General features: G+C 50.2%; 1 protein-coding gene across 3 annotated transcripts; it reads right to left on the reverse strand.

Moving 5' to 3' along the window:
- Positions 1-3,006: 3,006 nt before the first annotated feature.
- pik3ap1 (phosphoinositide-3-kinase adaptor protein 1) lies at positions 3,007-12,223 on the reverse strand. Of its 3 annotated transcripts, none has more exons than XM_023963254.1 (17): positions 11,745-12,223; positions 10,742-11,158; positions 9,527-9,957; positions 9,185-9,332; positions 8,967-9,109; positions 8,764-8,896; positions 8,353-8,549; positions 8,096-8,267; positions 7,965-8,027; positions 7,637-7,891; positions 7,502-7,558; positions 6,851-7,044; positions 6,706-6,775; positions 6,464-6,625; positions 5,698-5,759; positions 5,158-5,252; positions 3,007-3,749 (listed from the first exon to the last, which is right to left on the reverse strand). In XM_023963254.1, the coding sequence occupies exons 1-17, from the start codon at positions 11,773-11,775 to the stop codon at positions 3,635-3,637; spliced, it is 2,745 nt and encodes a 914-aa protein (XP_023819022.1). In that variant the 5' UTR covers positions 11,776-12,223; the 3' UTR covers positions 3,007-3,634. The 3 variants fall into 3 exon arrangements, with proteins under 3 accessions (XP_023819022.1, XP_023819021.1, XP_023819023.1); XM_023963253.1 differs by having other exon boundaries at positions 6,703-6,775; positions 11,745-12,219; XM_023963255.1 differs by lacking the exon at positions 10,742-11,158 and having other exon boundaries at positions 6,703-6,775; positions 11,745-12,211.
- Between the last annotated feature and the right edge of the window lie 964 nt (positions 12,224-13,187).

A 13,187-nucleotide genomic window follows, 5' to 3' on the forward strand; every position in this document is an offset into this window, starting at 1 on the left:
TGGGGTGGTGGTCTGGCTTGGCTTGGGGGGGTGGTCCCTTTGCCTGTGCTGGGGGGGGTTGGCGGGGGGCCCTGCTCGGGGGGGGGGACCAGCGGCGCTGGATGGGCTGCCCATCTGCACACCTGGGGCTGGGATCGGCCCTTCCCTGGCTCTGGGACGTGACGGGACAACCCTCTCAGGGCCCCCGGTCGCTCTGGGTGTCATCCGCTTCGGCTGCTGGGTCTGGGGTGGGGTGGGGTGGGGGGCTTGTCGGCCCTGTCCTATGGGGGGGCGTCCTGGGGGGGAGGGGGGGCCCATTATTGGTACGGGTCGGGGGGGCTAACGGGTCGGGGTCTTTGTTGAGGCAATCAGTGGTTGCCTCGGCCTGTTGGCCTCCTCGGTCCCGTCAAGGCCTGACCAGAGCTCCTCTAGGGCCGGCGTCTGGGGGTGGGGGCCTGGGCTTGCTCCGGGGGGGGCGACGCTTTCTGGCTCCTCTCTCTCTGTGTGGGCTGGGTGGCCCTGGCCCCTTTGCTGGGGGGGGCTGGGGGACAGCTGTTTGACCACCGGGGGACAGTCTACCAGCTGTCCCCAACTTACCCCCTTCCTCATATAACCTCATATTAGGGTGAGGGGGTGGGGGGTCTAGCCTGCGATGCGCCTTGGGGGGGGGGGCTACTTGGCAGTGGCCCCCCTCCGATGGTTGCCGTATGGAGTGGGCTCCCCCTCTTTCGGTATTATTTGCACCTTAGACATGTAGGGTCCTTGGTAGGGGGGGTGCTTGGACATCACTGCAAGCAAGCAGCAGATGTCCTCCTGGCACCCTACCCGCCAATTTTAACCGCACCTTAGACATTTAGGGCCCCTTGGTGGGGAGGGTGAGGGGACATCACTGTGAGTAATCAGGAGATGTCCCCTTAGTGCCCTACTCGCCAATTTTAACTGCACCCCCCTAAGTACACACACCCCTCCCCCTTCAATATATACATTCCAACATAAACACACACACATGCACACACACACCCTCTCAAACACACATACACGCACACACATTTTGCAAGGAAGGTGGGACCTGGGTCCATCTGTCCCCTACCCCTTCCCTGGTGGGGGGTGCGGGCCCCTTGGCGACGGCGGCCGTGTCCCCTGGGTGCCGGCTCCCTGGGCCCGGCGGTGCTCTCTCCGCACGGTGGGGGGGTTCATATTACACCTGAGCCGGGGGTGTTCGTGTCCCTGGGGGTAGGTCCTGGTCCTTGCCCCTGGGCGCTGGGCCCCGCCAAACTTCCAACATGGCCGAGCCTGGTCGGGCCATATTTATAACACCCCTTGTGGGCCACCCTTTTTTCCCCGGGGTTCCCCCCTCCTGTGCGGGGGCGGCGGGCCCCTGCCTTGCTCCTCCCTGGACCAACCGTGGGCCGGGTGGGTGGCTGCCTGGAGTGCGGAGCGGGTCTCCCTTGGGGGGTCCTGGCTCGTACCTGGGGTTGGGGCGGGGGATGCCCGGAACTCCTGGTTGGTGGTGGGGTGCTCGTCTGGGGCTGTGGGCGTCCTTCTCCGGTGGGGCCCTGCGTTGGGCTCTTCCGGCGCGGCGGGGGGGCTGCTTTCCTGGCTGGGCTGGGGCGGCGCTCTCTTTCCCTCCACGCCTCCCTGCTCTCTGGCTCTGGGGGCCTCGCGGCGGTCCTGCTGGCCCTGGCCTGGGTGGCGGTCTTGGTCGCCCGGGGGGCGGTTGTTCCCGGCCGGTTCCCGTGTGGCGTGGGGGGGATTCCGGCTGCCGCTGCGGCGGGAGTCTGGGTGTGGGGGTGGCTGGGCGCTCCTCCTCCTTCTTTTCACATTCCACCATCCATTTTTGAAGAACATAAACACTCACCTGAGCACAGGTGCATGATTGAATGAATGAAAGATTTCACACTAGTTGGTTTTAAGGCATAGGTATGCATGTGGGAACACTACCTGTTTTGTGTGCATGTCGACAGGTGGACATTTTTTGCAGCTAGCAGGTGTGTTGATAACATTTGAGTGTGTGCGAACAGGCCCCGCCCTTTTTGTACTACATTTGAACCTTACCGTAATGATAAACAACCAGTAAACCTGTCTGCTCTATGCTGCTTCATGGTCTTACCCCCCCCTCTCACTATCACCCCCCCTCTCTAACGTCCCTCTCTCTTCTTCCCTCCTTTCCTTTTCCGTCCGGTCCAACACCAAAGATTTTCAGACATGATTGAAATTAATAAAGTTTGGCCTCAATTACAAAAGGGGTTTATTCAGACATACCTTTGGTTTGTCTGAAGATTAATAACCCCTCTTGTTAAAGTAAAATATGTCCAACACAAGAGGCCCTCAGCTCTCATCTGCCTGCCTAGCTGTTGGACAGGACAAAAAAAAAGAAACCGTTTCTCTGAGGAATGGTTGGTAAACCCGTCAGCTGGATAATTCATGCAGGCAAACATCTATTAGAACTATTTCTATGAATCCCAGTTCTGTTTTTCAGATCAGGAAGCATTTTGACTTTAAGCTGCTCATCAGCTGTTGTGGGAGGAGTCAAAACTCTGCTGCTGCAGCCAATCAAACGTCAGCTTCAGTTCAGGCGTTACCACACAGTGGAGGGTTAGGGTCAAAGGTCAGAGCCAAAGACAGAGCAGCCTGATCCATTACAAAATGCAAGAAACATTTGACAGACCATCATCATCATGATCTCGACACAATTCCCGATTCTGTGTCAAAAATCTGTCAGTAAAATGGTGTTACTTTTTAAAAGACTGAGCTGCATTTATTTACTGTTCGGGTTTAAATTTCTGTCATTTTCTAAATGCCTTTTTAACGTGCGCACTTATTTTGAAAGTTTCAATGAGAAGCATTTCCTGTTGGGATTTCTACGCTTAAAATGTGCAGAATTTTTCATAAGATTTATTGTAATTCTGAAGAGTTGAGTCCTCTGATTAGATGCATCAGAGATTCATCCTCTACAAAGAAAAAGACTCAACATCCTAAAGAAAAGAAAGAAGAGTTTTTGTAACATTTGAATAAAAACAGATGTTGGAGTTTTCAAGTTGTAACGTCTTTATTCTTCCTACAGAAAATCCTTCAGCGTCTGATGTCATCAAAGGGTGTGAGCGTCCGTCTGGGAAAAAAGATCTTCAGCATCTGAGGAAGACTTTCTGTGGGAACGTCCACATCTGACGGACTGCAGGCGGCGCCGAGAAACAAACGCCAGCGTCTGCGTGTGTGTGCGTGCGTGTGTGTGCGTGTGTGTGTGTCCCATCCACAAGTGCTGCCCAAAAGAGGCAGAACCAGATCAACAGCAGAACACACCTGAGGATCCAGGAACGATTGTGATCACTTCCAGGATTCAGGAATTTCCCATCATTCATTGGAACAAACGACTGAATCAGAAGACTTTAGACGAAACAGGCGACATATCAACACATTCAGTTCCAAAGCAAAAATAGATTTAAAACACTGTATAAAGTCTTTTCTTTTCTTCATTGTTGCTTATAATGAATCGTATCACAGTCCGTACTTGTTATTTTTTATGCTGTAGGTTTTTTCTCTCCTTTTTCTTCACAGCCACGTCAGTCAGACCTGACGTGTTCAGTTAACTCTTGAAACCGGTCCAGAGTACAGAGCTCCTCTGAACAGCCGATGACCTCTGGGAGACGCGTGGCCATCACCTCTGGCGGCGAGGGACCGGCGGGGCCAGGTCTCGGTCTCTGCTAGTCGGCCTGAGAGGAAGTGCTCTGGTTGGGCAGGCTATGTAGCGCTCGCTCACCGCCTCTGGAACCCTGTGGAACCAGAACCAGTACCAGAAGCTGAGTGCAGAACAGAAACTTTACCTCATGATGCCACCAGCTTCAGGATAACAGCTTCATGAAGGCTTTGAAGGGTTTATATCACGCTAAATCCACTTTCTGAGCTTTGAAGTTTTAAATTCCAGTGTTCATTCCTCATTAAAAACAACCCCGAAGCTGTGAATGTGTGAAATACACTCTCATTTCTGGGTATTCCTCTAAAAAACCCCTCTCTTAGCACCTGCCCCTACCAATCCATCCTAATGAGTGGGTCCTCACATTGTGACATCACAAAGGGAGGAAACACCCCTTCCAGGAAGAGTCTGTGCTGCCAGCTCCGCCCCCAGGCTAACAGACACGCCCACTTTCTCCATCGGCTTAACGTCTTCGTGGAACAAGAAGCACATCCATCTTTGCAAAAGACACGCTGGCGCGGCCGGCTCCAGGATGACCTCATGAAATGGGCGGCACCCACAAGGAGAGAAAGGCGGAGCCTCAGAGATCAGGTCGTCTTTCTTCCTGGTAGGAAACTGAGCTATGAAAATAACTAATATTTCATAAAAGTGGTTCTTTAGTGTGCCAAAGGTAAAATAGGATCATATAAATATAGAGATAGTTTACTCTGAAAGACTTAGGAATGATATCGGCCCATTTACCTAAGTGGATTGACATTTTTTGAACTCCAACTGAAGCTACGGCTGCTTCATGTGCATCTGTTCACGGTGTTCTTCCTGTAATGAGTCTGACATGAACCCACAGAACCACGAGGAACCAGCTGCTGTTTGCTCTGCAGCAGGACAGGATCCACTGATTCTCACTACACAAAATGAATGAAGTCAAAGAAAAACGGCTTTGGAGTTTCCAATGTGTTTGAGGTTTCTCTGGGTTGTTGAAGGTTGAAGCCTCGTTGGCTGAGAGCACCTGCAGACGTCTTTAGTCTCTCTGGATGAATGTCCTCATTGTTTGTTCTGTTAAAGCTCTTTTCAGTCTGAATGTCAGAGCTATCTTTGTCTCATCACAGCTAAAACTGTCACTTCCTCCAGAGTTCTGCATTGAGGAGCTGATGCATTGTTATGCTGTTGCAGATACTTCGGTTTTCTCATGTCAGCTGTCAGTTTGAACCGCCGTGATCCCTCCAGTGACAGAAATGGTAAGACGTGACAGCTCCGTGACGGTGGCAACATTAACCACACAGATAGATTTGATCACGCCTTTGCAGCAGCTGAAGCGCTGTAGGCGTCTTTTACTGCTTTCTTTATGTTAAAAGTTGACATTAGGTCGTACTAAAGGCTCCACAGACATGACAGCAGCTCTTTAGTGTCACCTCACCATATCTGACGCTTCAATCAGGACAAAAGCGTTCTGCTGCTGTCAGAACAAACACTTCAAACTCTGCTCTCACCTCTCCGGGATCCGTGGAGGAACTCTGGGTGGAGGAACGACAGGCAGGGGGTCGGACGGCCGTGGAGGCCGTGGAGGGAGACTTTCTACTGCGTCCTTCATGGAGAAAACAAGCGAAAGTGAAAGTATTAAAGCTAGGATCAAGCACGAGACCCTCGGTGAACTTTGCAGGACTGCTCTTTGGATTCCAGCTTTACCAGAGCGTGACCTGCAGCCAAAACACATCCTGAAGTTCAAAGGACTAAAGCTGAAGACGGCTCACATCTGAAAATGTCACCGTCAGCTCAGCCAGACGCAGACAAAATGTAAAGGAAGATGGAATAAGGAAACATTTAGGCTGAAGTGCAGTCAGACCCCCATAGAAACAGGAAAGGAGCTTTCTCTCATCATTTGTGCTGAACTCACTCGCAGAAGTAAAAGTAGACTACATTTTAGGAAATGGAAAACTGAAGTAGTGAAACAGAATCAGCCTCTGTGTGCAGGTGGGAAAACCTGAGACAGCAGGGACACGTCTGGTCCGAACACGAAGAGCAAGGCTCACCTCAAACTCCGGCTCCGTCCCGCTGCTGCAGCTGAAAGTGCTGAGTCGGTTGCTGTCAGTGCCTGGTGAGACAGCAGCAAACACATGACTTCCAGCTCCGCTGAGGTTCCTGTGCGGCGACCCGCCGTTCAGCGGCGCCTCGCACAGGAGGCTGCAGGCTTTCTGAAGCCTTTGAGTTGGTTTCCAGGAAATTCAAACCGTAGTCAGAAAGACTAAAACCAAAAACATGTGACCAATATCTGACCACACTCCGACAAATATAAAATATAAAAGTAAAAAGAGCAAAAGTAGAAAGAAAACCAGGATCCATTAAAAGATTAACATTTCAAGGTTATAGTTGGACTAAATGTAAAAAGTCATCGCTGTGTTGTGTGAATTCAATTCAAGTGGACAATAAAACATTTGGAAAGTTATTCAAAGTGCATTTTAAACTCAAGAATTTATTATAGGTCTAAAACGGAGCAATGTAAGACCTAAAGACTTAAAAACCATCCCAGCAAAAGTCACATATAATAAACTTAAGAGTTCTGGATGGTTCTGGTTCTGAGCTTGAGCTCTGGTTTCTTCCCAAAGGTGTGAGTTTTGATCAGAGCCTCTGGGACTCAGAAGCATGACGGAAGCATCATGAATGCAGCACGGCTACGTTCACTGACACTCAATAAACCAAAGGAAACCAGAACCCGTCAGAGAGGCGGCATGAGGCCTGCTGCTTTCACCAGCTGATCCTCCACCCACCGGCTCCGGCAGGAAGGTCTCACAGACTCACTGGATGTGCTGGAGGTGCTGCCGGTTTTCCAGCTGCCTCTCTGGATGCTGTGAACAGGTGGAGGAGGCGGAGCTGAGAATCTCGGCGATGATTCGTACACACCGCACTCCAAGTTGGAGCTCCAGTACAGGTTCCTCTGCAGCGGCGCGCTTATCTCATAATCTATGAAGACAGAAGGGTCTTCAGATGGAGGTCTGAGCCCCAAATAATCCAAGTTTACGCTGAAAGTCCGGCCCTACCACGGTCTTTTCCAGTCTTGTCTCGCTCTTTGTGACGTCTAGTGATGCTGTCCCGGAGCTTCTTCAGGTTTTCCTTTAACAAACACCAATGAGATGATTGAACCAATCCCCACACACACCTGGAGAGCAGGTTTCACACTAAACGTACCTGCTGGTAGCGCAGAGAGGACGCTCTCCGCTCGTGGTCAAACTGCCAAGCCTTGAACTCCTGGACCGCCTCGTCCACACTTATCTCCCCGACTTTGACCCTCTCCTGCAGAGATATGAGCTGCCTCTGGCCCGGGGTCTTCATTCCCGCATAGGGGTCGTAGGTGGAGGCGGGGGCTTCAACTGCAGGCCGGGCTACCAAGACAATCATTTCAAAAGAGGGAATCAGTGGTAAAAGATCAGAGAAAGAAGAATTAAAATACTAAACTGGAGCAGCAAAAATGTTTCATCAAAGGTTTCTCTTTTAACTTTTTCTCATCAGATCAATAACAGGGTTTGCTTTGGCTTTAATTTGTAAATTGTTTAGTGAAATGTCAGAATGGGAGGTTTGTTTTCTTCCTCTGCGGCTTGAACGGCCCTGCAGTCATGGGAAGGTTTTTCTCTGTTAACCAGACCGGAGCGCACAGCTGAGAACACGACGTCTGACCACCTCACTGCTTTTATTTTGGGTTTGAGAAGCACCGTCTCCCCATCATCAAAGGCTGTCAGAGGCTTCAAAAAGCCTTTGGGTGTTTTACATTGAATGCATGAGCAACGTCTGTGCAATGCAAAGTGAAGCAGAGAAAACAGAAGCTCTTAGTCACGCTTTTACCTGCTGGATATCCAGCTTCCACTGTTGAGTTTCTTGATAAATCTTTATCTGAAAACACTTCAGAAAGTTGGAAGTCATTCACCTTCCTGTCCTAACAGAAAGTGGAAGCGTTAATGCAAAGAACAGGCTGGATACCTCTGGAGATGTAGGTCACACGTTTCTCAGGGTCCAACCCCGACTCCGGTCTGGGCACAGGAGCTGGGGGGCGGTTGACAATCGCAGGGTTGTAGGTACTTTTAGTATCTACCATGTCATAAATGTCTTCTGGACAGAGGTTGTACGGGTTCTCCTCTTCCTCTTCTTCTTCCACATGAAGGGGTCCATCTCTCTGCTCCTCCCCACTGTGAAGGTTGAGGTTGATGGCGTGCTGGCCTGGAGCTTGAGGCTTTGCTGAAGGACACAAACATTTCATGCCCCGCGATGATTTTGAGAGGAAAACGGAGACGTAATAATGAGGACACACCTTGAAAGAAGGTCCTGAGCAAAGCCTCTTCAGGATTCACATCAACTGTACTCATTGCTTCATCTAGAAGGGAAAAACCTCGGTGGTGAGACCTTTCTGAGGCCGTTTGCCTGTGAAGAACACCAGCTTACACAGATCCTCAGCGCAGTCCGGGTCCAGTTTCAGCATGGACTCGTAGATGTCCTCAGAGCTGCCCGAGTACTTCATCATCATGTCCTGGGAGTTGTTGGACATGGCCTCATAGACGTCTCCGTCCGTGTTCACCGTGTCCTCCAGGTGAGATTTCAGCATGTCCGCTGTCTCCTGGATCAGACCGGAGAGGTGGACGTCAAGGACAAAAACACTGTCTCCTCTTTTGTGATCCTTCATGCAGGAAATAAAACCCTACCACAAAATCATCCATGAAGCGTCTCAGATCGCCGAAGCCGCTCTTCTCCGCCAGTGTGTTGGGGTAGTCTCCATGCTTGTTCATCACGCTGTAGGCCTGCAGAGCTCCAGGACAGTGAAGCAGCGTGGTGGTTAGCTTCTTCAAGCCGTACTTGGCAGCAAAATGGAGCAAAGTGGGGATTTCCTCGTCCCGTTCATCTGAAAAACACACAAACGGCGTGAACGTCTGGGCCTACAGCACATGCTGCCGTAAAAAACGGCGTGGAAGACAAACGGTTGAGTCGTGGAGGTTTTCTCATCGCCTTGAATCGTTCTTTATCAGAATTTTCTGTCACAACAGCAAATTTGCAACCTCTACAAGGGGGGAGGGGGGTTATCACAGAGGGAACAGGAAATGAAGAGTCACACTCACTCGCTGACATGTTATCTGTTTCAATCTGTGTGACTCCAAAAAGCTGAAGACCGCTCTCCGGCATCTTGGATTTGAGCGATTCATTTAATATTTCATCCACTGACTCTGCTGCGTTCGATGTGAAGTTGAAAGCCTGGAAATCACAAATAAGTGAGGAACCACAAAAATGAGAGGTTTTCTGTAGAAACCCAAAGGTACCTCACCTGGCAGATGAACTTCAGAGGATCGGCGGCCTGTTCCAGGTATCGGCTGACTTCCCCCATACAGGTGTAGTAGGTGACCGGCATCAGGGCGAGGCGGGTCTGCCCGGTGTACAGCGTGAGGGAAACCAACCCAGCAGGCATTTCTGTACGACCAGCAGGTGATGAAGAACCACTGAACTCCTCAGCTCTCCTGCTTTCTCCTCATGTACGGGTCTCACCTGGAGCGTTGACGCTGATCGTGTACTCGTTTTCAACGGTGCCGCCAAGCCTTTTGGCTCCACCTTTTTCTGAGGAAAACTCCACCTCTGGTCCAGAAGCACCAGCACTCACTTTGGCCGTTAAGACGATAAAAAGTTTCTCACGTTTCTTTGAGAAAAGTCAAAATCAAATGACAGGAAATCAGTAAAAATGAAGAAAAAAGGTTTTCATGATCAGTATTTTAAAGGAACTGATTGAACACATGAGAAGAATCCATGTTAGATGTTTTTAACAGCAATTTTCTAGAATGTACTGAGAAAAGGTCAAAGGTGGAGCTTCCAGGCATGAAGATGGCGGCGTACCTCACACTGAACTCTGCTGGGCTGAACAGTCAGACAGGTGAGCTGTTTGGATGGATTCACCTCAACACCTGAACGCTCCTCATGGACACTTTCTGGATCTGCTGCTTCACCGGAGGCGTCCTCAAGCGTTACGGCGAAGGGTGGCTCCACCGCAGCCGTTACCGCCAGGGGCGGGTCCACCGCAGCCGTTACGGCCAGGGGCGGCTCCACCGCAGCCGTTACGGCCAGGGGCGGGTCCACCGCAGCCGTTACCGCCAGGGGCGGCTCAACCGCAGCCGTTACGGCCAGGGGCGGCTCCACCGCAGCCGTTACCGCCAGGGGCGGCTCAACCGCAGCCGTTACGGCCAGGGGCGGCTCCACCGCAGCCGTTACGGCCAGGGGCGGCTCCACCACAGCAGCTTCATTTGCACATGCGGCCTCGGCTTGTCTGCCTGTGAAAACATCAAACTCAATCAGATCATTGCTTTTGACCAAAGTCACCAATAAAGACGTCTATCTGACATTTCTATGAAGCTGTCACGCTAACCTGTCTATACGCTGGAAAGAAACACGCTCCTGATTTGTTGTAAAAGGAAACAGACAAGTCTCGCCTCTTTTCAAGAGAACTGAATGAAGCCTGGTGTTTTATAATTCTCTGGATCAACTCTGAACCCATCAGAACAGAACCGCATGAGTCCGAGACACAAAAGAGGGGAAGAGAAACCAGTCGGCAAACGTTTAGTTTGATCAGATTCTGTCCCTTCGGTCCCAGAGAGCTCAAGCTTTAAATTGATGCAAAGGCATGTTCCAGAATGAGTCACTGGGGGCTCAGCAGGCTCACAAACACCAGGTCCAGTTCCAGAAATGTGGTTGGCAACTCCTGGGGGGAAACTGACGACCCGTGAAGTGGGATGGGTGGGGCTTATGGCGTGAAAAAAATGTTACAGCTATGTCTGAAATTCAGTAAATGCAGAATTTTACCTGAACCGCTGTGAAAGTTCAAAGTGGCCCTAAAGGGCAGATTGTTTTGGTGGACCCCCCCCCCCTCCCCCCTCCCCCAGTGCTGAGTAGATGCTGGTTGAAGCAGCCACCCCCTTCAAACGTGGCAGAGCGCCTAAAGAGGAAGACCTGTGATGTGTTGGTAACCAAATGTTTCATGACTGCAGAAACACGACTGAAAGGGAGAACAGACAAATACGGGAAGCAGGAAGGGCCAAATTCAGAGAAGTTCCATACTGTCAGTCACTGCAGCCATGATGGTGGAGGCATAGGTTAGAGCCTCATCTTCAGCAAAGATCTTCCTCCAGCTGCTCCAGTCTGTGAAGGCGTCCTTCGGCAGATCCTCCTCACCCACCCCACAGAACAGCACCACCACTCTGTGGGGGGGCTGCAGAAGACCCTGAAGGGCTCGCTGCAGGTTCTGCTCGTGCATCATGTCCAGGAAGACTCCAGAAAGGAGCAGCACCACGCATTTGCAGCGTTGGAAATGTACAAAGTTGTACTGGTGGAGCAGATCGGCCGAGCTCAGAGCATACAGCAAAATGGACCTTCTGTGGAACTTGTGAGATTTCAGGACCTGCTGCAAATACATGGCCCATTCATGCGCTTCAGAGGTGTACAGAATCAGAACCTCACATTTGGACTCCAAATCATCTGTGAGACAGAGAAGATCACAGGGTTGTTAGCAGAACATCGTCATTATGAACTCCTCAGATCAGTCTGAACACCAGGATGGACCTCAGTCCCCTCAGGACTGATGTGCTGGGTTCACGGAGCAGCAGGTCGCGTCGGCGTGGCGTGGCGTGCTGCGGTCCCTGAAGGTGACTCTGATGGAAATGTGGGAGCAGGGCCAACAAGTAGTAGAGCAAACATGACAGAGTTCTGTAACCTCTGGTCCCGTCGTTTAAATTCCCCTTCACCTCAGCTAAACGCTAACGAACCAGAAGAGTCCCCCCCTCCCCCCATCTGACCAGCCGGTGGAGGGAAAGTCTTAGCAAAAAAGAACAGATGAGTCAAATTTAGACTGTCGGAAATTTGTCATGAGCTCAGCTGAAGCACACAGGATGCTAACGTGTTCAGTTCCTCTTTTCTGGACGTTCACGTTTCACAGAAAGTTTAAGGCTTAAAGATGAAAAAAGTAAAAACGTTTCATGTTGATCAGCAGAAGCTTTGACTTTTGATGCAGAACTCAATTCCAACTGAAAACAGAGGCAGAGAGGGGGGGGGGGGGTCTTCCTACCTGCGTTGGTGCTGGACATGGATTCATTCATGGCTCTGGAGTCAAAGGGGTCCAAATCAGTCCAGAACGGGCATCCTAGCAGACGGAACTCCTCTGGAGCTTCTTTTGTGAACGACACGTCACCAGCTTTCCCCTGCCAGAGCTCTTTGCTGCTTGTATAAATAGCAGCTGTTAATTTCCTGATTTTGGTAGCTCAGCCCCACTTCCTGAAACAGTTGAAGAAGTGAGAAAATACCCCGCTTACAGGTCTGTGAGTGTAACATGTCTGCAAGTGTGTTGAGTCCAAACTGATTTAAAGTGAAGGAGGGGCCTAACAAGGGGGGGGGGTATGACACAAAGAATCAAAAGTTAACAGAAGACCTCAGAATCGGAGCAAACAGACCCCTGAAGACCCCTTTGCTCTCAAAAGAGTCGCCCAGCGGGGAAAAGGAAACACATTTACCTGTGGTGGGCGTGAGCAGCATGTTTGTTCTCACTTCCTTAAAAAGGTGCAAAGTTTCAGAAGAGCAGGACCATGAATATTTGGACAGAGACACATTCTTTCTAATGTAGTTTCTGTACATTACCAAAGTGAATTTTGAATAAAACAACTCAGATGCCATTGAAGTGCAGACTTTTAGCTTTTATTCTATGGGTTGAACAAAAAGATTGCACAAGATGTGAAAAACTAAAGCATTTTTTAAACACAGTCCCTTCATTTCATGGGCTCCTAAGTAATTGGACAATTGAAATAACTGCAAACAAAATGTTCATTCCCAATATTTGGTTGAAAAGCCTTTGTTGGCAATGACAGCCTGAAGTCTTGAACTCATGGACATCACCAGATGCTGGTTTTCTCCTTCTGAATGCTCTGCCAGGCCTTTACTGCAGCGGCAAACAGTTGCTGTTTGTTTGTGGGCCTTTCTGTCTGAAGTTTAGTCTTCAACAAGTGAAATGCTGCTCAAGGGTTCAGATCAGGTGACTGACTTGGCAATTCAAGAATATTCCACTTCTTTGCTTTAATAAACTCCTGAGTTGCTTTGGCTGGATGTTTTGGGTCGTTGTCCATCTGGATTATGAAACGCCGCCCAATCAGTTTGGCTGCATTCACCTGGATCTGCGCAGACAGGGCTGCATTCACCTGGATCTGCGCAGACAGTATGTCTCTGAACACCTCAGAATTCATTGGGCTGCTTCTGTCCCGTGTCACGTCATCAATAAACACTAGTGTCCCAGTGCCACTAGCAGCCATGCACGCCCAGACCATCACACTGCCTCCACCGTGTTTTACTGATGATGTAGTGTGCTTTGGATCAGGAGCTTCTCCACGCCTTCTCCAGACTTTTCTCTAGCCATCGTTCTGGTAGAGGTTGATTTTGGTTTCTTCTGTCCATAGAATGTTTTTCCAGAACTTTTTTAGATGCTTTTTAGCAAAGTCCAATCTAGCTTTCCTATTCTTGAGGC

The sequence above is a fragment of the Oryzias latipes genome, chromosome 15, assembly GCF_002234675.1.
Source record: "Oryzias latipes chromosome 15, ASM223467v1".
Taxonomy (NCBI): domain Eukaryota; kingdom Metazoa; phylum Chordata; class Actinopteri; order Beloniformes; family Adrianichthyidae; genus Oryzias; species Oryzias latipes.

Bases quoted from the DNA above. Each gene is read 5' to 3' on its own strand.
- pik3ap1 (XM_023963253.1), bottom strand. From the start codon at position 11,775: ATGAATGAATCCATGTCCAGCACCAACGCAG. The intron at 6,776-6,850 runs GTACGTTTAGTG...TGTTTGTTAAAG, and splicing joins CCTCTCTGCGCTACCAGCAG to GAAAACCTGAAGAAGCTCCG. The intron at 3,750-5,157 runs GTGAGAGCAGAG...CTGGTTCCACAG, and splicing joins CCTCCACGGATCCCGGAGAG to GGTTCCAGAGGCGGTGAGCG.